Source organism: Cotesia typhae, unplaced genomic scaffold (assembly GCF_013202065.1).
Source record: "Cotesia typhae breed Kobodo isofemale line unplaced genomic scaffold, CoteBio_Ctyphae contig_48, whole genome shotgun sequence".
Lineage (NCBI taxonomy): Eukaryota > Metazoa > Arthropoda > Insecta > Hymenoptera > Braconidae > Cotesia > Cotesia typhae.
In genome coordinates, this window is record NW_027423756.1 from 5,930,141 (window position 1) to 5,954,637 (window position 24,497).

At 28.8% G+C, this 24,497-nt stretch overlaps 2 protein-coding genes across 5 annotated transcripts in view; both read left to right on the top strand.

Moving 5' to 3' along the window:
• The window catches only part of Px (MAP7 domain-containg protein plexus), a 37,944-nt gene extending 20,498 nt beyond the window's left edge, over positions 1-17,446 (top strand). For both annotated transcript variants that reach the window (XM_074247134.1, XM_074247135.1), the window contains exons 9-16: positions 3,072-3,328; positions 4,902-5,149; positions 5,983-6,135; positions 6,313-6,458; positions 10,982-13,441; positions 14,102-14,317; positions 15,345-15,728; positions 15,800-17,446. In XM_074247134.1, coding sequence (XP_074103235.1) covers positions 3,072-3,328; positions 4,902-5,149; positions 5,983-6,135; positions 6,313-6,458; positions 10,982-13,441; positions 14,102-14,317; positions 15,345-15,728; positions 15,800-15,999 — 4,064 coding nt within the window. In that variant the 3' untranslated portion in view covers positions 16,000-17,446. The remainder of the gene's footprint in view (positions 1-3,071; positions 3,329-4,901; positions 5,150-5,982; positions 6,136-6,312; positions 6,459-10,981; positions 13,442-14,101; positions 14,318-15,344; positions 15,729-15,799) is intronic.
• Positions 17,447-18,230: 784 nt separating this feature from the next.
• On the top strand, positions 18,231-24,249 carry LOC141530082 (oxidative stress-induced growth inhibitor 1). 3 transcript variants are annotated; one of them, XM_074246944.1, is made up of 6 exons: positions 18,231-18,681; positions 20,463-20,571; positions 20,696-21,452; positions 21,910-22,166; positions 22,332-22,760; positions 22,917-24,249. In XM_074246944.1, the coding sequence occupies exons 1-6, from the start codon at positions 18,667-18,669 to the stop codon at positions 23,159-23,161; spliced, it is 1,812 nt and encodes a 603-aa protein (XP_074103045.1). In that variant the 5' UTR covers positions 18,231-18,666; the 3' UTR covers positions 23,162-24,249. The 3 variants fall into 3 exon arrangements, with proteins under 3 accessions (XP_074103045.1, XP_074103046.1, XP_074103047.1); XM_074246945.1 differs by lacking the exon at positions 18,231-18,681 and adding an exon at positions 19,687-19,841; XM_074246946.1 differs by lacking the exon at positions 18,231-18,681 and adding an exon at positions 19,805-19,941.
• Positions 24,250-24,497: the final 248 nt, after the last annotated feature.

Below are 24,497 nucleotides of genomic sequence, written 5' to 3' on the forward strand. Positions count from 1 at the left end.
TGGCCCTCGGGTTTTACTTTCACAGGCTTTTTCATGTTCACTGCTTTGTGTCCCGCAGTGGTGGCAGCGGAGGTGCTTTTGCAGTGACACTGTGGAATTAATGAGTGCGCATGTTTTTGCGGGCACAAAAAGCCGCGCTCTGCTGCATTTCATTTCATTATATTTCATGCTAAATTTATTCTCTTTCGTTCTTTTGCTCAATGCTGTCTGGGTATAAGAACAACTGAAACGACGACTCAATTATCACCCTCTAGATATTAATCATTTGTACAATTATCCAAGATCGTTAAAGAAATAAATCTGAGGTTGTATAAAAAAAGATAATGGAAAATTTATAAGTCGATTTAGCTAATAATTCATTTTTAAATCGACCACTCGTTTTTATTTGAGAGTTCTTCATTTAATTTTTATAATTGTAATAGGATTTATTGATTATAGATTTTGAAGAAAATCATTTAAAAAACTAAATTTTACTTGATAAAACTCTTCAAAATAATTTTGATTATTCAAAAGTTTTTTTTTTTTTTAATCAAGTTAATTTTTTTAAGATGTAAATGTTTAAGATGTAAAAAAATTATTTTTATATAAATTTTATCCTCTAGAAAATCTTTACAAATTTAATTTTATCTTTTATATTTTAGATAGAATCAAAAACGTCTGAAACGAAACTTTGACTGACATAAAATAAATTTTTTTCAAGTTTTTAAATATTTTATTTCATGTCAGAAAGCTATTCGATCATATTTCAAGAATTATTGGTCGAACGGAGCTTAAAAAAAAAACAGGATTGTAGCTTTTTTTAAGCTCTACTTTTTATTTGTTGACTCTAAAATCATCAAAACAATTTTTTTAATTTGCATTTTTTTATCTTTAATAATTTATAATCCGTTTGAAAGCGCCCTTAGTTCTTCTCTATAAAAAAAAATTATCTAGTTTCTCTATAAAAGGTAAAATGTAAAAAGGGTTTATTTGAACCTTTGAAAAAATTAATGAGAAAGATAAAAATAGTTTTTATTCAGGTAAAATTTTTCTTGAAGCAAGAAAATTTTTTTCTCTACTAAAGAGTTTATTTTTTCTGTGCAAGATTTTTATGTTTAAAATAAAAAATTCAATAATCTTTTGTTATCAATTTACTTACCGATGAAAAATGAAATAAAAAAAATAAACTTGCGATATTGTTGATTGAATATTAAAAATAGCTGAATAAATTTTCTACTCGACTTAAATATTGACAATTTAGTACATTGTGTAAATATAAGCCAACATCATCCCCGGTATTGTTGGGGATTAATCCCTGTGAGAGTTTCTCAGTTGGCGTAAACACTAAATTCAGTAAAGTTATTTATCCTCCGGCAGCATTCACATCCTGGTTTTTTATTTATTTATTTAGCAGTTGAGTTAAAAATAAAACAAGAATAAGAAAAAAAAAATGAATGAGCATCTTTCTCGAATCCGCGTGTTGTGAGACAGCGCAGTAAGTGCGGAAGCTCATAAAATAAAAAATAGAAGAGAAAAATAGTGAAGGTGTGAGTGTAAAAACAGAGTTAGAAGTAATCCAACGGTGGTGAAAACGAGGGGGTGTCAGCGAGATGGTCCAAGAGACTAGAGACCAGTTTTCGCCTTCTATATTTCTTTCTCCGTCTATTTCTCTGGTGGTCGTGACAAGGGGTTGCTATGGTTACCGACTGTAAGCCGCTTAGAACTTACCCCACGAATCCACGGCCCCTCTAGCAAATCGGCAAATGCAGTCACTCCTTCGGGCGAGAGGGAATCAACTTCCCTTTCCCATTCTCGCTACAGCTAACAACCTCTCGTCTTTTGCGGCTAACCCACTCTTTGCTTTTATTTTTCTTTCCACCAATCTTTTCACTTTTTCAAGCCCGTCATTCTCGCCTTGAGTGACGGAAATCATTTTTCTGCAAACTCGATACCGACAACTAAATAATACGCTTATTTTTATCGTTATAGGATTATTACTTCTTTTTTTTTTTTCTAAATAATTTGCACAGTAAGAGGAGAAAATAAATGGGGTAGAGAAGAATATTTTTCGGAAAATTACTGTAAAATTAATGAAATGTTTAAAAAGTATGATGATTGTCTTGTTTGACGATTGAATTATTGTTTGTTTCAAAGTTCACAAAATTGCTTTTTTTTCTTAATTTCATTAAAAATAGAATAATAAAAAAAAAGTTTTTTTTTTTAATTTGTTGATTTTTTCATAAAAAAAATTTGTCAAAAATTAAATAATTAATAGTTTTCAATTTTTACTTCAAAATTTTTTTTTTTTTTTTTTTTTTTTTTTTTTTAAACGTAAATTACGAAAGAACACTACACGAAAAGAACAAGATTCATTTATTTAAAATTTTTAACAATTTTATTTCTTAGCAGAAGAAATCAAAATTTTTTTCACAGTAACTTCCTTGTTGAAGTAAAATTTTTTTTTGATGTGGAAAAAAAAATTTTGGATGTAAATTCACAAGTTGCCTACACAGAAAGAACAAGATGACACTGGATATCATCCCAGATTATACTGAGGGGAAAAAAATTTCAGATAGTAGCTAGTATAATCCAGATTACAATAAGTATAATCTAGATTATAATGAGTATAATCCAGATATCACTCAGTATAATCTGGATTATACTAGCTACTATCTGAAATTTTTTTCACCACAGATATCACTAAGTATAATCTGGGATGATAACCAGTGTCATCTTGTTCTTTCCGTGTACTTAATAAAAAATTAATTTGATTAAATAAAAAAAATTTTTAACTGAAAATGTCATTTAAAAAATTATATTTTTACGTAAAATTTTTCACTTGAAAATTTTGATTTTATAAATGAATTTTTGTTTCAAGCAAATTAATTATAATTTTAAAAAATTTTAATTAAAATTTTTTTTTTATCTTTAAAGATGTACATACAACATTGATGAAATTATTTAATAAATAGTATTAAGAATAAAAATGACCATCTCGATAAAAAAATAAACAATTTTTTATCACTACCTGTATAATAAACATCTATATAATTAATAATGTTCTCATGAATAAAAATTGAATCTACTTACAGGTCTTCAACCGGCGAGTACAAAAGCGCAGTCGAGCACAATTGGGAAATCCCACCGACCAAGTTCCGGCGTATTACCTCAAGGTCACACCCCAGGACCGGGACCGGGTCCAGGTGGCCAGCAGAACAGCAGGAGTTTCGCTGCTGCTTTGAGAAATCTTGCCAAGCAGGCAGGACCGGCTCCTCAAGACGAGGAACCGCGGGCCAGTCCGAAGAACCGAGCGCCGCCGCCTCTTGTTCGAGGACCCTCACCGGCGAAGGTTAGTTTCGAAATTACAATTCAAGTCACACGATCTTTTGAGCTAAGACCTTTGATCTGTCAACGACCGGGGAATAATAAACTCCTCGTCCCATTGCTTGATTCCGGTTTTCGTTCCGGTAACGCCTTTTAACTTCCGCCGCAAACAAAGTTGTCCTCTTTATTTTGCAAATTCTCGGCTTCTAAATCTGGTTTTTGCGGTTCAAAGGTCCTCAAGAGTGGTATTGCAAAAAAAAATTGTTTTATAAAACGTTTACTCAACCGTTTTCGATATTTATTGCTGTTTCGTCAACTGGAAGCATCCTCATTATTTATACATGAAAAAATATTGTTATTATTCTTAATTTTTTAAAGGTAAATGATAAATGTATGGCCAACTCACAATTCAAATTCTCATTTTAGAAACTTTAATATTTTGGCATGGATGATTGGCTCTTTTATAAAGAAAATAAATTTCTTTATAATTCACCAATAAAAAAGAAAGAAAAAAACAATAAACTTCTCACAAAAATTAAAAGAGTAAAAAAAATTTTTACCTTTTTACGTGATTTTTGACGAGCTGTATTTATTTATTTATTTAAATAAACAAACCCAACTTCTTAAGTTATTAACAGGGTCAATAGTTAAAATAGTCACTATATCAAAAAATTTATAATTTATAACAAGATGACTTTTAAATAGTACAGCAATTTAATAGTTAAATTACTAAATGAATAGACTATTGATGTGTTAACAATTGCAACCCAAGAAAATAATAGTAATTAATAAAAACTAGTAACCTTACAGTCACTATGTGACTGCCGTGACTTGTGAACTATAAATAAATAAAATTTTGCTTTATAAAATAATGACTTTTGTTAAAATGCACTGTACTTTCTTAACTATTGATATTTATAAATATATAAGCTCATCCCGATGTTGCAATCATCAAGAGCTTTTATTTGAGTACCCACATGCATTTTCATATATTTTTCATATATACATATATATAAATATATAAAATATATGAAAAATCGATGTGGGTACTCAAATGAAAGGTCTTAATGAGGGTAACATCGGGATGAGCTTATATCTTTAAAAATGTCAATAGTTCACAAGATACAGGGTCATTTCTTAATTATGTATCTAGAGATAGAGCATCATAAATTAACTATTGGTGAGAATGATATGAAATCTTGAAAAGGTACAACTCCAGGTCAAAACCTTCCAAAAAGAAAAAAAAATATTTATTATTATTATTATAACAATTATAATAATTGCACATGATTAACGTCATTTAGTTGACAAATGGGCGTAGAGACTTGAATACAATAATTGGAGCTATAAAATTCTTTTTTTTTTATTGTCTCTATGATCATTTTTCATTGAGATCCAGCTTGTCAAAAATCACCGAAAAATTTAAACATTTTTCTGTTCCTTTAATTTTTATAACAAGTGTATTAAAAAAAAAAGTGGTACAAAAGTTTACATTAGTATAACTTAAGTTTATTAGATTATAGATTAACTGAATTTTATAAATATTTAAATAAATATTGAATATAGAAAATAATTCTAAATATAATCTGTAATTTCAGGAGCGGTCGACACACGAACGGCGACCCGAGGAAATACCCTCAATGTACACAAATGCACGACCAGCCGAGAACAGTAAGCACAGTGTTACTGCAGCAGCTTCCGAATTACTAGCTCGTTCCGGTTTCCAACCCTATCGGCCTGAGCATCATCCGACACAACAACCGCCGGCATTTACTCTCGATCCTGCGGCTTATAGCCCTTATCATCATAGTCTATACCCACCACCTCATCTACAACACGCTTATAGGTAAATTTACACCCTGAAAAACTAAAATTCGAGTTTTTAAATTGAAACTTTTTAAAAGGGATTTACGCACTTAAAACTGTTCAAAAAATTTACTTTTTTACTATTTTGAGTCTCCTATGCTACTATGTTAGTTCATCATGTTTTAAAAAACTCTCTTTAAAGATCGACTCAGTGGAAAAATTTTTGGGGTTCACTCAAGATTTTAAAAAATTTCAAATTTTTTGATTCAGAAAAGAGTTAGAGAAAAATTGAAGGTAACTTTTAGATTGTATCTAATTATCGTTGGAAATTGAAAATTAAGGAAGTAAAGATGATGAAGTAAATCGATTTTTTGTTAAATGCAGGATAATTATTTTTCAATTAAAATTTTGATGAATTCTTCGATTTATTACTAGATAATTTCTTGTATTAAAAGATCGTGACAATCATATTTTTTTAAAGGGCCTCTTAAAAATCATCTACAGTAGCTAGAAAAATTATTATTTGTAAAAAACAAAATTTTATTAATAAAGTTGTCAATGTGATGTTCATCTCTATATTTATATCAATTAATTCAAAAGTCTATTTAAAAAAAAATTTTTAAATATAATTTTTTTTCGGTTTTTCAACTGCGTAAAATCCCTAATATCCATACAAATAATTTTTTTTTCTTGAATACAAAAAAAAAGTCTAAAAACTGTTCCCCTAACTTTTCTTCGTAGTCTATTTATGTGTTTCCACAGAACTGCGCTGTCAATATTGATACCTTAGTTTTATTCTATTTATAGAATAAAAAGAAATGAAAAAAAAAGTACAAACTCTTGATATTATTTATTAAAACGTTAAAATTACAGGTTAGAGGAACAATTGTACTTGGAGCGAGTGGGCATGCTAAGGCCACCATTGTTTCCCGCGCTGCCATCTTACCCTCTCTATGGACTACGATATAGTCCCGACATGTTACCACCGGCCTCACTCGGTCTTATGTCTCCGGTAATGCATGAAAGGTAAGAAAGAAAAACCCCGGGGGAGGTTTCTATTTTTATTTCGAGCGAATTATTACAATCGAGTACAATATATAAGTGTCTCTAATTTATTTTTATCGATCGCGAGACAAAATTAAACTTTATAAAGTCTGGTCTGGTCTTGTCTATTTGGATTGCTCACTGGTATGATTTGTTTAGGTTGAAATTAGAAGAGGAGCATAGACTTAGACAGGCTCGAGAGCAGGCTGCGCTAAGGGATGAGGAAGAAAGGAGAAGAGCAGCGCGTAATTCAGCTTCCACGGCACCTGTTCCGTCACCCGCTGCGACTTCTGCGGATACTGCAGGTGAGCGAGTCGCTCCACCCCCCACTGCCTTCCATTGAAACAAAATAAAATAAAAAAAAACCGTCGTGTATTATATATCGAAGGTTTACCAGATTTTCCACTACACGTAGAAACTGTTTTATTTTCGATGTAAACTTAATTATTATACATTAATAATAATTATAATAATAGTACTAATAATAATAATAATAATAATAATAATAGTAATAATAATAATAATAATAATAATAATAATAATAATAATAATAATAATAATAATAATAATAATAATAATAATAACTATGATGATAAGGATATTATTAAATATGATTATAATAACGATAACGATAGAAATAACAATAACTTTTTATTTCAACAAAACTATCTCAATTACCTGATGTCTTCGCGTCTGGTAAACCTTGCACGTTACCAATTTATTAAGTGATAGTTTTACACGGCGAATTTTATATTTAAATAAATCGTCATAGTGTGGTTTGATGATAATAAAAAAGAGTGAAAAGAAACAAAAAAAAAAAATATTTAAAAAAACAAAACAATTAAAAATTATTAAAAAAATTATAAGCAAGGAGAATTAAGCAGGTAGACTAATATCGTGATTGTTGTACGGTTTAGATAATTTACCCCTTTTATTTTCGTCCATTGTTATATTTTTAGTATTTTTTTTTTTTTTTATTTTATATAATTTTTATTTCATTTAATTTTAACAGCGTTGAATGACAAAACTTTACTCTGTCATAAGTTAAACATTCAGCGAGTGATGATCTTAAAAAATCGTTTGTTCAATTAGTTTTTTAAAAATTTTTATAGTTTTTATAATCATTACTAGTAATCATTTTTTTGTTTATCTTTTTCATTGTCATTTGTTCATGAATTCATGTTTTTTTTTGTTTTTGTTTTTAGTTTTTTTTTTTTTTTTTTTTTTCACCCTCAGAACCGATGCCAAGCGATCGTTTTCTCATGGCGAAGTTTTGTTCCCTATTGATCAGACTGAATCCATTAAAATGAATATAATAAAATTGTACCCAGTGATAAATTCATTTTTTGAAAAATTAAAAATGGTTTTGCCGCGAAAAAAGTGATGATTGTTAAAATAAAAAAAAAATATTTAGAATAAATACATATTAAAATGTACTTGACTGTGAAAAAAATTGGGAAAAAAATCTAAAAAAAATAAATAAAATAACATACTACGCTTCTACTTTAAATGTAGCGATAATGAAAGTTATAGTCATAGTTAATCGTTTCTTATAAAGCTAGGTTTAATTTTTTTTTAGATAAGTACAATAAATAAAAGAAAAAAAAACAAAATTATTAAAAATTACAAATATCATCGACGACGCTCACCCAATCGTCGTTTATTATTTTATTATTTTATCGGTTAATTTTTTACCACAATGTCTAAAAATAATAAAACAGACTAGAATGATAAATAATCTTTGTCGAAAAGTTAACACGCGAGATAAATTTATATACTTAAAAAAAAAAAAAAAAAAAAATTAAGGACAAAAAAAAAGTACAATATAAAAGACAATTGTCTATTAAAATCGTGAAAGTGGATCCCGCGAAGAAAAACGTCCCTTGGTAGTTATCTATAAAACCGTCTTGTGTAATTCTTATTTATTTTTATTGTGTTTTAAATCCCGTGCCACTAGTTGTTATAGAATCGTTAACGTTAAAAAAAAAAAAAAAAAAAAAACGAATATTATTTTAGAGGCACGTGATAGTAAAAAATTCATTGAAATTCTGTTTAGAGACTGGATATAAAACTCGAAGGCTGACTTAATAATAAACTCCATCAAATAATAATAAATAAACTGTAATTCATTGAGGTTGAAAGCTGAAAGCCAAACAACGCTTGTCAACGTTCCATCCGAAATTTTTGGACTTAAAGTTACTGAATCGAGACCAGCGAATATCCGTTTGTTAAAAAATTTCTGCAGCCCGACGCTACAATACCTGTGGATAATAATTATAAAAAAATCGCCGGCTAATGAATTTCACTATCGATGATAATAACACAAATAATAATATTAATGATAATAAAAATATTAATATTAATAATAATAATAATAATAATAACAATGATGAAGTTTTTAATTAAAAAAAAATAAAATAAATAAGAAAAACAATACGTAAATATTTTATAATTACATTAGGTTTCTACGGCGCGACTTAAACACGAGAGTGCACGATACCTAGTCGTTGTTCTCTACTTTATAATTTTTTACATCATCTAAGTTTTATTAAATTTGTATATACTTTTAAATTAGTAGTTAAATAGTATGAATTTATTATTTTAAATAATTATTATTATTATTAGATTAAATCGATGTATTTGTTGGCTTATTTATAATATTATAGTTCATAATGATAAGTATATAACTGCTAGGTCTCGGCACTCTTGCGTTAGTTCCCGCAACTGTTTTAGAAACTCATAATAGTTAATCGCTGAACTTGGAAGTCATTTATTCTCAGTCGCAAATAAAAATAATAATAATAATAATAATAATAATAATAATAATAATAATAATAATAATAATATTAATGACGATATTAATTATTATTATTACAATTATAAAATAAATGAATAAATAATAACTGTTCCTAATACACTGACTGAATAAATAAATCCACTAATGTAAATAACTGTCACACATAACATTCATTTGTCAAAATTATGCCATTTTTATATAATTTATTATGTAAACATGTATATTTGGACTATAATTGAAAATAAACATTGCAAATAAAAAAATATTAAAAAAAAAAAAAGAGATCAAAATTCTAAGTGATTTGGAATTATTGACCCTCAAGTCGTTTTCTGAAACAGTTTTGGGGAAGATTCGATCGTTTATTGTACTATTATAAAAGCTGACAGTGATTGACGACAATGACAATCATTGTCACTTTTTTTTACAATTATTATATTAATAGATTACTAGATTATTATATTGGATATCAGTGCCATTAAATAACCACCTAACAGCATTCCAAATGAGATTGCGATCGCTTCGGGCTTTTTTTAACCGTTTAAAAATTATCATTATTACATACATTATGTTACTCATTGGTATACATTTTATTTATTTTTTATTATCAAATCTCCATGTATGTACCGCAATATGACAGTAATCATCCCCAATACTTCATAGCAATTAATATTCATTTAATTAAGGAAAGTCAGACGCCCTTTGTTTTATTAAAATTGTTATTGCTTTATATTCATTTTTTATTATTGAAAACATTATTTCTAATTGTCAGCGGCAGTTTTTCCTTAATTAAAATAATTAGTTATAAGATAGTTATAGTTAAATCAGCAGTAGTAATAAGGTAAAAGCACCCAATATTGACATTAAGAAACGTCACAAAATTATAATAATTAAATAAAATACTGAAGTTAGCGGTTAAAAATTTTTTTAACAAATTAATTACAATATAAAATGCTTCTAAAAATTTTTATTAATTTTTACATGTGAAACTTTTTAATTAAATTTTTTTTTTTTTAATAATTTAATTGCTATAAAATTCTAAAAAAATTTTTAATATCTGTCAACTTCAGTGTTATTAATGAAATTACCATCAGACATCTAACAATTCTTTAAATTTTTATAACAAATCAATTATTATAAAGAAAATATTTTTGAAAATTTCTTCATCTGAAATTTTTTTCATCATAATTTAATTGTTACAATAATCTAAAAAAAAACTTATTAGATGTCTGCTAAAGTCAGTATCATGACAAAATTATCAATGTTTTATCATATTTCTTTATATTAATATAGTTGAAAATTTTTTATCAATTTTTAATTATTAATTTCAATTAATAACGTCAATCATTGCTTCAATTATTGACATCTATAATTTGGATGTGCTATTTATCTACAAAAAAACAAAATAATTAATCAAATATAAAAAATTTATTTCATTTAAAATTTTTTAATCAATTAAAAAAAAGAAAAACTTGAAATTTAAAAATATACAAAATAAGATTTCACTCATTGTTATAAAATAAACAAATTTTATTCATATTTTCATCAAATTGTGCCAAGTATTACGTCGAAATTTTTTACAAAAATATTTTTTTTGTAATTTCTTGCATATTTTTTATCAATATCAAACAACATAAGCTTCAATCTAATATTTGAATTTTAAAGTTAGATAAAGATTTAAAAAAAGTCTAACTGTGATGCAAAAATAAATATCAATAATTAGTGCTTTTACCTTTCCTGATAAAGAAATCTAATTTAAAATGATAAAAAATACTTTGCAATGATTTAAGTTTACCAATTAAATATACACTTTGCATAGATTGAATAATTTAAAATTAGATTTTTAAATCAGACATTAGCAGTAATTAATTTTAAACGATAATAACAAAGCTATAATAAAGGTAAGTTGAAGATCAAAATGCATCTGGGCATGTTCTAATATAAAAAGCAATACTCATAAAAAATATGAATATACACAAAACAATTGTTAGTAGTAGAGCATTACCAAGCACTGTGTGTCCGGATTTGTTCCAGCTAGGAAGCCGACGATAGCGCCGCAGATGTATAATGAGAGGGGAGAACGAGACCGACCAAACTCTCGAAATAACACCACCAGCAACACCGGAAACGAAAGTGTAATCTCGAAATCTTCTCACAACCAGCCACGAAAAGAAGACCAGAGCCCAACTCTAGCAGAGCCATCAAACTTGTCGCCAGTTTACCATCACCAGCGACTAGCGCCGCCTTACACAAACCCTTCAGCCCTGGCGACTGGGATCAGCACACCGGCGATATGCTCCGTCAGTTCCACACCGATACCTCCAGGCTTACCTCCATCACTGACCCTAGGACCGGGGATTCCTCCAGTTCCAATCGGACCAACAATTCCAGCTCCCTTGAACATGCCATTGGCTCCAATGATGGGCCTACACTTGCCGCCTCCATCTCCAAACACAATTCACTCTAGTCAGCACTCAAATTCGTTGATGAGCAGCACTCCAACGACTTGTTCAAGCTACCCAATACCTCATCAGCCGGTTCCGATCCACCAGCCTTCTCAGCCAGGTGTCATACCCGGTGGGTTGCCACCTCAGCATCAGCAATCACCTTCACAATCTCAACCGCAGCATCCGCTTTCGGTGCAGCATCACCTGAACAGCGGCTTCACCACAACAACAAATTCAATGCTGGCCAGTGGAACTATGACCACGCATGCCACTCACACTTTGTCAACTCCTGGAGCTTCGCCGTCAATAAATGTCTCGAATCATCTGTCACCTCACGTGACCCACTCTTCAAGGCTGAAAGAAGCTTCAACGCCTACTACGACTTCAACGTCAGCGACGACTTCTCTGTCAGCCCCAGCAACAGCAACTACCTCGGCTCCGGCTTATCAGCCGGCATTTGTTCGTCCTTTTGAAGACTCCTTCAGGTCCTCGACTGCTGCGAATAAACCTCCCTCGCAGCCGTGGTCTATCGTAAACAATCCAAATATGACTAGTCAAATTCATCAAGAACAGTTGGTTAATAAATTACCAACCAGCACCGCAACACAGGCACTAGCTGTACCTGTAGCGCCTATGCCCATTCCGGGTAATGTTACAACTAATTTTCCTCAAGACAATACAATGCCGGTGGATAATTCGAAAAGTTCAACGATATATGCTCCACTTCAGCATCACCCGCAGCAGCAATATCATCATTCTCATATTCCCCCGGAGAATAGTGCAAGTTTGTACAAACCACAGGGATTTCCTGTGGGCTCGCATCATTCACAGCTGTCTGCTCCACAAAGTACGCCCCGAACTACTGCAATAACAACGACAACGACCTCAATAATGTCGACTAATATTCAAACTTGTGGTTCTACGTGCTCAACTGTTTCTACCAACACTAACGGTACCACCAATGATACAGCCTCAAAACCTGGTTATAATTTAAATATAAATGGTACCAAATTGTCAAACAATTCTATTGGGCATCCTGATGGAATTAATGACTCGGTTGGAGTACAAAAGAACGGACATGATAAAACGACAACCAATCTCAATTATTACAGTCTCGTGGAAAATAATTTAACCGGGAATCCGATTAAGCATGTCAGTTTAAACGTTAATAACAGGAATGTCCTTGAGCATACCAAGGAGAACAAAGTCCAGGTTCATGTCACGGTGAGTAATGATATTTCTAATGCATTGCACCCCAAGCTGATGCCAAATCGAGTGAACAATGACAATCCTGATATTGTTAAGCCTCAATATCCTGTGGTGGGTAATGAGACTGCTAAAGAACGTATGAGTCCGGTTTTTATTAAGTCTGCGGAATCTGTTGGAGATAAAAATGGAAATAAGTATAATAATGAAAATTTAACTGGAAAAACGCCTTTAGAAATTCCTAGTGTCTTACCTCCAAGTATCCAACCGATATCTTATCCTGCTCCGTTAAAGTATCCTAATGAGATTGTTAATTCTAAAGACAGCTACAACTCCGGGAATTTTATGCAGAGCATCAAGTCCAAGGAGGTGTTACGGACCTGTCAAAATGTATCGAATGTCTTGCTGCAAATTCCCAAGTACCAGGAGATGTTGATTAATTATTCGACTGAATTAAAAGGAACTTATTGCTACACGGACAAGTGCAATAATTTGGCTGAGATCACGGTTAAGTGCGAACCTCCTGTTATTAATGTTCCTGATCCGGCTAAAGTTTTAGGAAAAGTTGAAGATAACGTTGCTGGTGAAGAAGCTTTGACTTCGGTGGTTGGAAAACCTAAGGAAGTCACATCAACGCTGGATCTTGCTGAGAAAAGGCGGAAGCGCAAGCGGGAACAAAACTCGGGTATTTCTTATAGCTCCGAATCCGAAAGCGAAGAAGATATCGTTAAGGATGTTGATTTATGGATTACTAAAGGCCCACCGGCTAAGATGTGTTACTCGGAAAAGAAATTGTCTTTTTTGGCGATTTTTGGTCTTACAACTCTCAGCATGAGAAATGGTAAGATTTTGATTTTAATATTATGTTATGATGATTTTTAGTTAAGAAGTTATACGCACTTAAAAGATCAAAAAAAGGAATTTTTTCTTTTGAAGATAATTTTTAATTGATTGATATAAAAGTTGATATTCATCCAATATTAATTTTGTACTTAATTAATAAATTTTTTTTTTTTTAAATATGGTTTTTATAGCTCTTGTAGACAATCTCCGAAAAATCTTTTAAAAAAAGTGTCGAAGATATTTTTACAAATATTTAACAAAAAAAAAAAATTTCGTTAAAAATTTTTGCCCTAAATTGTTTATAAAAATATCTGAAAAACAAAATTGTGTAAAAAATTAGAGATCAACTCAATCATTTTAAAAAAATTTTATTCACCGGTTTTGAAGAAACAATTTTGAGCAAAAGGTGTGTAAAGTTTTTGGCCTCGGTTCTATTTACGTGCTAGCGTAAAGTTTTACAAATATGCGCATAACTTTGAAAATACTTTTCCGATTGACGTTAAACTTTCCGTATGTATACTTAAATATATATATGTTACAAAAATAAATAAAAAAATTGATTTTTTTTTTATTTCAAGTGCATATAACCACTTTATGATTCTAAGATAAGATGTATAAAAAAATGATTTATTAATAAATAAATTGTATTAATTTTCAGAAATTGAATTACATAAATTAGAAAAGCGGTATCGACTGAATCCAGAATCTCCTGAAATACCTGTCGATACCAACGAGACGACTTGCAAAGTTGAATCACTTTTGCCCATACCTAAAGAGCATCCAGATGTTTTAATAAATTCATCAGATTTCATGCCTAAAGTTGGATTTCTCAAGACTATTGGGTTGGATGTTATGCCACCGAGTAAAAGAGACGGTAAATTATTTTAGTTTTTAAATATTTCGAAATTGAATAATTAAAAACAAGCATTGTATTGTATTGCAGTGTGTTTATTTAATATGCCAAGGCAATTAGCCGAATGGCAAGAAATTTTACATAGTTGTTAATTATAATAGCTTACAAAAACTAATTTAATTAATTCTAACATAACATAAGTCCAGATATAATATATTATAAAATACATTACATGTTTTTAGTGAATTTATTTTACTACATAAATTTATTTATTTGTAAAGAAACGCCTTCGGCAATTTACAACAATATAATTACATTTTTATGTGTAGAATGTTTAGTAATATTGTTTTTATACACTACATAGCGTTTGCAAAGAGAAAATAAATTTAGGAAATTTAAAAAATTTAAGAAATTTGAAAAAAAAAAAAAAAAAAAAAAAAAATTTTTTTTCAATTTAAAAAAAAAAATTTGAAAGAAAAGAAAAATTTAAGAAATTAAAAAGAAAAATTTTTTTTTAATTATAAAAAAATTTGAAAGAATAGAAAAACATAATATATCTGATAGTTTATAATCACTATTTGTAACCCTGGAATGTCATTATTTTAGAATCATCCTTTTTGCTTCACTTTTTATTTTATCTGCTGATCCTCTAAAAATATCAATATCAATATGAGGTTGAAGTTAGCAGACACTTGACAATTTTTTGATTTTTCTTGAAAAATAAACTCGGCATAGAAAATTATTTATAAAAATCTCATTTATAATTTTTCAGAGCTTCTAAAGATGAAATTTTTAATTAAAATTTTCTTGCTATAATTTGTTTGTTAAAAAAATTCTTAAAATTATCAGATATCTCTCAATTTCAGTATCATCTATCGCGACTTTATTAATCGTAATTCCAATAGTCTTAGTCCACGCAGACAATAAATTTAATTTTTAAGTTTTAAGTTTTTTTTTGAATAGTGACTTTGAATCTAACTAAGATAATTGCAAATAATTCAAGTAATAAGAATTTTAATTATTGTTAAATAAATAATTTTTTTTACAGAAGCTGAAGTAATATGGCAATACGTTTTGCGTGATCGTAAAAAACGTAAAAGTACCAATTGCGTGACAGTATACTGTGATCGAATTGCTCAAGAGTACGGAAAAAATCCTCCGAAAGCGCCTCAGAAAATGCGACTGTTAGACAGAGTAAAAGTGAAACCACCGAGTGGTCGAGCACCTTTGCTGCCGCCTCTACCAGGTCTATTTTCTGCTTACTACCCCGCAGTGCCTGTGCCGATCGAGAATGGCGTGAACCAGCTGTACCAATTCCCCGTCAAACAGCGAACGTGGGCCGAAGAAGAGAACAAGGAGAGCGAGGAGACCAAGAAAGCTATTTGGACCAACATCGAAGATATTATGACCGCTTATTATCAGTATTCGAAAGGTGATAATTAATTTTAAATATTGCAAATTGTTTTTACAACTGTTTAAATTTACATGAATAATTTTTTTCAGATAAATCAACGGAGCGTAAAATATTGACGGAAGAAATGTCGAAATTGGTAGTGCGTGCAAACATGCTGTTGTCAGAGCAAAAACAGCTAGAGCAAGCGCGAGATGAATTATTGGCCACTAAATCTTCGTTGGAGTTCGAGCGACGGAGTATCAGTGATCAGATTAAAAGGATAAAAACACTTGTAAAGCGTCTTAGATAACGATGCGTAACGCACAACACGGAAACTCATTCATCTGTGATATTATCGGCGGGTTAAAGGTCGTCGCAGTGCGGAGTATCCACCGAAATAGTAAAAATAATAATAATATTAACAATAATAAATTAATACGTTGTGTGTACTTAGTAGTTTTCATATATACTATAATTATTAATACTAATTAAATTAATGCGAGCCGTTACAATGACCAAATGTGTATGTACAGGATATGGTTAGTTGTTTATTGATATAATTTTTTTTTTATTTTTTTTAATCGTCTCAATAACTGTAGATGTGATTGTTTGTAAAATTACGATACTGCACAACGATAAATTAGTAATTAATTTATATTTAATTTAACTGACTTTTGATTAAATATAAACTAATTGATAAATTAATTAATTTAATCAATGAAATTGAGTAAATAATCTAGTGATGTTTATTAATAATAGGAGCATATCAATATCTTATGTATAAATTGTATAGAATGAGAACAAATATTAGTAGCGTGTATACAAAGTGATATTTTTTTTTTTGTATCACTTAAATGAAAATTATAACTAATAAATTTTTTAGTATTTTAATAGTTGAATCCCTGACTGGCGGCTCTTATACCCAAAGTATAAAAATATATAAATAAATAACGAAATAAGTGACAAAGGCAAATAACGAATAATAGTAACTTGATTTATTTTGATTAATAGTAGAATTAATTAATACTAAAATTTAAAAAAACTATTAGTGAGTGGGGCTCGACTTAAAATAAGTAATTTAAGAATCCTACGTCAATAAATATATAAATAGATATATTATTATACAAATATATATTAATTTAAGATAGTTTTAAAAATACGACGGGGGCTTGGTCAGTTTATAATGTGCCGGAAAAAAAAAATACGTGATGATTAATGTTGCATGAGGTGTCTCGTTTAAAATATACTTTTATATTGTCGATTGTAAATTGCATGTCAATGTCAATGATAAATAATTGTAAACAATAATAATTATAATGATAACAATAACAATAAGAATATAAATTTTATTGAGATTGATAATTGATTTAAAAAAATAAAAAAAAAAAAAATAAAAAAAAAATTTCATAAGTAATAATGATAATTATTTAATAAGGACTATTAATTTTTTGTCCTTAATATTTATTTGTTGTTCGCGGTTAATGAACACAAAGGCCAGTTTTTAAATGTATTTACAAATACCGATGGTCAGCTACTTAGTTTTATAAATAAGCGAGAAGGGAAAATTATAATTAAAACAAAATACAAAAATAACCATTACAAGCATAATCAAAAGACATTCCACCCTCGCGGATTTACTGCAAGCAGTTCTGTTTTTGCAAATAAATAATTTAAAATCAATGGCAAATAAAAAAAAAAATGCTTATGCATTTATAAATATATTTATATTTTCATGAGAAAATAAATTAATCAATATCCTTACAATTCAATTTTTTTTTATTTATCTGATTGTAAATTGCACACTTTATTTTTATTAAAAAGATTATTTTATCTAAACAAATTTTGTTAATTGAGTGCCTAACTTTTGTATTGTATTTATGTTTATTTATGTCATGTACAATTTTATGTGAAAAGAGGAATTGACAGTGTAAATATTAAAACAACACGTTTCATGATAAATTATTGTAATAATAGTCAATTTATTATTGCAAGGTATTTTGGTTTTATACCCATTTGATATTGTTTATCAGTTCTTTTATTGAAAATCAACTTTTAAATAAAGAGGATATAATTATATTATTTTTATTTATTTATTTATACTTTACCTATTATTCTGTTAGTTTCAAATTTTTTTAATTTTTTCAAGAAAAAAATTATAATAAGAAAAATTTATTTAAAAAATTCAATCTTTGGAAGTATAAATAATAGTAACTTGATAATTTTAAAATTTTATTTAACAAAAAAATTTTTCTAAAAAAATTAATTATAAAAAATTGGATTTTTAATTTTTTTTAATTTTTACATGCCAATTTTTTTTCTACTTTTTTTTGTTATTAAATATCTGCTAAATTAATTTTCATAAAATATTTTATCATTAAATCAAGATGCGCGTTATTTTGTTTTTTATTTAAATCTTCGATATTTAATTTAAAAAAATCGCGCCAAAGCAAGAAAAGCGACACTAGCGACCCGCTCAATAAAATAAAAAAATAGATAAGTAAAATAAAGATCTGTTCAGTTTCAGTGCACCAGTAGCTTTTACATTAGCAGCGTGTCGTGCGAAGGAGTAATTAGAAAGATAAATAAATTTGATATTTAAACAACAATTTAACAATTATTAATATATAATAAATAAGTATTTAATTTATTGACAGTTTTTATAAATCATCGCAAGCTGATGTCAGGAATTTAATCAATTAAATCACATATAGTTACTCCAAAACCGGGTTGTCCTAATCACATCTAGAACGTGCCGTATTTAGTATTTCAAAACTCATATCAGTTAAAGTGAATTGCAGGGATTTACATAATTTATAACAGAAGAATTTAAAAAGTATTTAAACGTATATTTTAGATGATTACAATTTTAATTGGATTGTAAAAAATTAGTGAAGCAATTATTAATGCCGCTATTGATTTTTCAACGAATCACCATACGAATAATTGCAAACATGACAAGCCTGGGTATTATCATTAAATGACAAGTGTCAAAGTAAGTTTATTAATCAATTTAATATATCTTAATTTATATATATACTTGCACGAACATCGTAATGTTATATTGAATTTTTTTGTAGCTAGAAAAAAATGACTCATTGATGTATTGACGCTGACCTAGGTAGCTATTTTTTATTGATAAGATCAAATGGTCAGGGAATCAATATCTAGAAATCTAAGTATGCAATCTATTGGTATACTTTTGACACACATTTAAATATTAGCTATTTTAATCTAAGACTAAACATCTACAGAAATATAATAAAAGTTAGCATGACTTTTAATTTAGCTGTCATTTGACAATTTTTTAATTTTGTTTAAAAAAAAAAATTATTTTTAGAAAATTGCATATTTAATTTATTAAAATTTCTAAGAATTTTTGTAACAAATAAATTATGGCAAAAAAAAAATTTATAAAAAAAATTGACATTTAGAAATTTGAAAAAACTACAAATGCAATTTTTTTTAAATAATTTTTTGGAACAAATTTATTTGTTAAAAATAATTAAAAAATTTGTTCTAAAAAATTATTTTTTTAAAATTGCATTTTTAATTTGTTAAAATTTCTAGAAGTCCATTTTTTTAATAATTTTTTTTGCTATAATTTATTTGTTGAAAAAATTTTTTGAAATTGTGGAGTGACAGCTAAATTTAATGAGTTAGCGATTTGCTGCAAGTCATGCAGTAATGTGTTTAGAAAAAAAAAAAAAAAAAAAAAAAAATTACTGTAGATAGGACGGAATTATCCTGATCTGAAAAAATAATAGATAAAATCAATACCGGCGTTTCTTCAACTTGGACATGACAATGACAACTATTTATTATCGTAAGCAGCTTTTTAGATAGCGCGAGCCTTACTAGAGAGTAATATTTTATAATAAGAAAATCAGCAACAGCAACAACCTGTGTTGTTTAGTCTCTATTTGTTTTTTTTTTCTCTATTATTTCCATCTCTACTTTGTAATAATGATAATAATCATCGTCAACATCAACGACTCTTTACCTCACTCAGCAATTTAATTTCAGTTTACTGACGGCGCTCATTCGATCAAGACAGTTTCTCTTTGCATATTCAAATCGCTATAAAATTTTCTCATAAACTCTCAGCCTTCACGACAATACAATTTAAGTGACAAATTAAAAATATAATTGAAGGTAATTTAGTAGCAACGTTTGCGTAAATACAGCAAGTAAAAATAGACTTATTAAAATTATTTTAAAATCACACATTCGATAAGGATGTTGACACTAATCAGTTAAGTTTTGTAATAGAAAAATATATTATACATATTGCATATAATATTAACAGTAGAGAAATTAAAATGAGTAATTAAAACTATTAAAATTTATGCATATTACGTCATAACAATGATTATTGAGTTTTACTGTGTGTTAATAGAACCTGCAAGTTCTTAGATACAATTAAGTACGGTGGTCTTTGGTCAAGGTCGTAGTATGAAGACATAGAGGTGGTTTTGTTTGTGAAAGGGCAATTATTAATTATTTGCACGAGGAAATGTTTACTAAATTATGTATAATTTAACTGTAATAACTGTATGTACTTGTTAATTGCGACATTAATCGTAACCGGTAATCATAAAATTAATTTAAAAATTGTAAATCAACTTAGATAATCAGTTGCACTTATCATTTAGTCATGTCATTCTTTATCAGTCGCGGTCTGCATATGCAACACTTTTAACGGATAATGACATCAGAATTTTGATTTAATTTTTTATCATTAATTTCACTGAAATGTTTTATTTTATTTTTTAGAAATCTGGTGGAATAAGTCTCCAGCGAAAAAAAATATTTATTGGAAAGATGCAACAGCTATCGAACGCGCTTGAAGAAACGGTTTACTATAAAGACGTTGTTATAGTTGGTGAGTAAATGTAATTAAAAAAAAAAAAAAAAAAAATTCAAGGAGATATTAAATAGAATTATTAAATATTAACTGCAAAAAATTATAATTAATTAATGAGTAAATAAATTTTATTTTTTCTTAGGAAATGGACCGGGTGCAATGTTTTTATCGTTTATGCTCAATGGTAATTGGCCTTATTACACTGGAGGTTTGCATCCAGGCGACGAAATGCTCACAGCTCGTCTACATTACATATTAGACAATGCTAATAATGTTAAGACACATAATATAGAAATAAAAAAAGAGGATGAAACTGGAGAGAATTTACTTATGTACAAAGACGAGGACAAAAAGACTGGTAAATCAAACTCTGGAATACAGACACAAATAGAAATAGAAAATACAGAGAGAAAGAGTCTGCTAGAATGTACCCGGGAAGAGCTTGAGATTTTAGCGACTGGCGTGGAAGGTCGGGGCACTTGCAGACCGCTAGCTTTACTGATGGACCAGCTTCAGCATCCATGTGTTGATTCAGGCCTCAATTTGCCGGGTCTGATAGCTTGGAAGTCGATGGAACACTGCCCGAGGCAGAAAATTGTAAATCACGTAGTACTGGGCAAAGGTCCATCAGGTGGAGCGTGGCAATTTATGGATCCAAATGTATTAACAATTAGTCTAAGTCGGTGGATGTCGTTGCCAGGATTAGATTTTCAAAAGTGGGAAAGGCTGGTGGGAGCTGAACAATTAAATAACATTTCTATTTCATTACAAAACGCTCGTCTCTCAGCAGAGCCAAACTTTGATACGCTTGACGCTATGAAACGAATTCCAGTTGGAATCGTAGCTGCATACTATAAAGACTATGTCAAAAAACAAGGATTAGCTAAATATTTTAAAACGTAATAAAAATAAATAAATTTTTATGTTGTTTTAATTTTTAATTTTACATTCGATTAGATAACAGTTAAACTGTAGAAATTACAAAATTTTTAATTTGAACTAATATGTTTGAACCTTTAATGTTATTTCGGTAGCATATAATCTTGATAGAAAGGTGTTATTTCCAAAGGTAGATATTTTAATAAGTTAAAAATGTTGAGTCAATTACAATTATTAATAATTATTCTTTCATTTATTTCATAACAAATTTCCTTTACAAGAAAATGTACGTAAGAAATAAATTCTGAATATTTCAAGGTTCAAATTTATAAAACTTGATACAATAGGAAATTTTAATGCTACCTTCTGTTAAAAATCATGATTATAAAAAAAATCAATACGTTTTAATTATAGAAATTAATTTTTGAAAATTCATATAGTCAGGCACCGTTTTAATTAATGTGTTTTTAATTCTAGTGGAAGGACAATAACATCAGTACGACCTATATTAGATACATCGAACACCGAAGATAGTTACAGATGGGTTGTAAAGGGATACGATAATTTGAGCGGTCGGAAATTTCGTTACAAGTGTAAAAAAGTCGTCCTTGCCAGTGGATCTACCAACACTTTCAATCGCCTTGGACTTGCCGGCGAGGAAACCCAATCCAGTTGGGTGACCCACGATCTCAATGACCTTGAAACTCGTCTCGATCGGTTAGCGGGCAAATGTAGTAAGTCCCACACGCAGATATTGTGTGTTGTTTTTTATTTATTTTTTTTTTATTGCACGGGTCATTAATTTGAATTTTAAATGGGCCTAGATACACTCTAAAGAACTGTTTGTAATAATAATCGACGAGTGTTCTAATGTTTATTTTCGTGTTTGTTATAAATAGAAAAATGTGGAGCACGAGAGAACCAGGACTTGAGCAAAATAGATCCAGTATTGGTGGTTGGTGCCGGTTTGAGTGCTGCAGACGCCATTATAACTGCCCGCTGCCGAGGTATTCCGGTAATTCATGCATTCCGTGAATCGTCTGACGCGTCATCCGACGAGAGCGAAAGTGGAGTTAAGTTGAGTGCCAATGTCTACGAAAGACTGCAGACGCTTCCCATCTCCATGTACCCGGAATACCATAAAATTTACGAAATGATGGCAGATGGGAAGAACCACAGACTCTACAAGTCCCTTGCGGGTTACAAACTTGTAGACCTTGGTGTAAAATCTAATGATTCAAACAAAACTAAGGAGAGAAGGGTAACCCTGAGGTCACCCAGCGGACAACTATTTACATTCCGTATTTCCATAGTTGCTATTCTCATTGGTACGTTCAATATTAGCATTGATAAAAGATAAAATTATTATTTTTCTTTTTTTTTTTTTTATATTTTATCTTTTATTTTTTTACAATATTATTAATATTAAACCAACCAGACACGAGATAAATTTATTGAATTAATTTTTTATCATTTTATTTTAGGTTCTAAACCAGACTTATCTTACCTCGGAGATTATGCAAATAAGTTAGGAAAAGTCGAAGATAAGCCGATAAGCGGCAGGTCTAATCCCATTCTAGTTGACGACTTTACTTACCAAGTTATAAAGTCTCCAAGAGAGGGGCTCTACGCAATCGGATCACTCGTCGGAGACAATTTCGTACGTTTTATACTTGGCGGCGCATTTGGTGTCACGTCCCATATACTCCGCACTATTGACACCGAATAATTGTACTTTATAATAGTTATTACTATTTATATAATTATTACCAGAGTCAATATAGTGAACTTACACCAAACTTACGTAAATTTACTGGTGTGAAACTGAAATTATTTGATGGTTTAGTTTAGAAAAAAAAAAAAAATTACTTGTAATATATTGAACTTAAATTAACTTAGTTAAATTAAAAAAAAAATTTTTTTTCAGTTTTAAAAAGTCAATAGTTTTATTTAAAAAATTATTTATTTTTTTTTTAATTTATATTTATGAGAATCAGCTAAAACTTACTGATACATTCCTTGTGAATTTTGATTTTATAAATAATTTTAAATAAGTTTGATAAGTACGATGTAAGTTAATTGAGTTTGACTCAGGTACTACCATTACAGTTAGAACTCATTTCTATTACTAAAGCGAATTACTATCATACCAAGGACGCCGAAATGGTGCTACGCAATGTCAAATGATAAGATTACTCTTGTGCCTCCTTGACCGTTTTTATTATTTATTTACATAGAAGTATTTTTATATAATATATGACCGGGTTCATTATAAATGATTAGAGTTCATAAATTTTTACTAAAACAATCGGCAAGAGATTATTATTATTATTGTTGTTATTAATTTTTTTTATAAAGATATACGAAATGTAGACATAATATATATATATATATATATATATATATATATATATATATTTTTATAAAATATCAAGACTTATTTAAAAAATATGTTCTGTAGGTTGCGGGATATATTTATTCAATCAATTTTTTAAATATTTATATCTTAAAAGCTTTTATTAATTTGAATTATTCCTTTTTTATGTATATTAAATTCTAATAATAACAACATATTTACAGGTGCCTTCTAATAGGTGATTATGCTTAAAATTTAATGACAAATGCATAGAACACTTGTAATAGTAAATGCTGATTTAAAGCGTTTAAAATAATAGGGTACAAAGAATAAATAATTTATAAATATATGTATAGATTATAATTTATAATTTATAATAATTAATAATATTGATTACGTGTTTTATAGCACTTCACACTATTCCTAGTGGTATCCACTATAAATATACAACATTCATAGCAGTCCCATTGTTGAAAAATATTACTATTATCATTATTATTATGTGAATCATTAAAGAAAAAAAAATAATTTATTCATACAAATATACTATCTGTATTTAAATTAACCACCACATAGCCTGTGATATTAAGATGGTTGATATTTTTAAATAAATTCATTCACTATTTCATCATCATTGTTAATAATCATTTAATAACAACCATAGTCATAGTCATAGTTATAATTTTTTGTCTTGTTATAACTAATAATA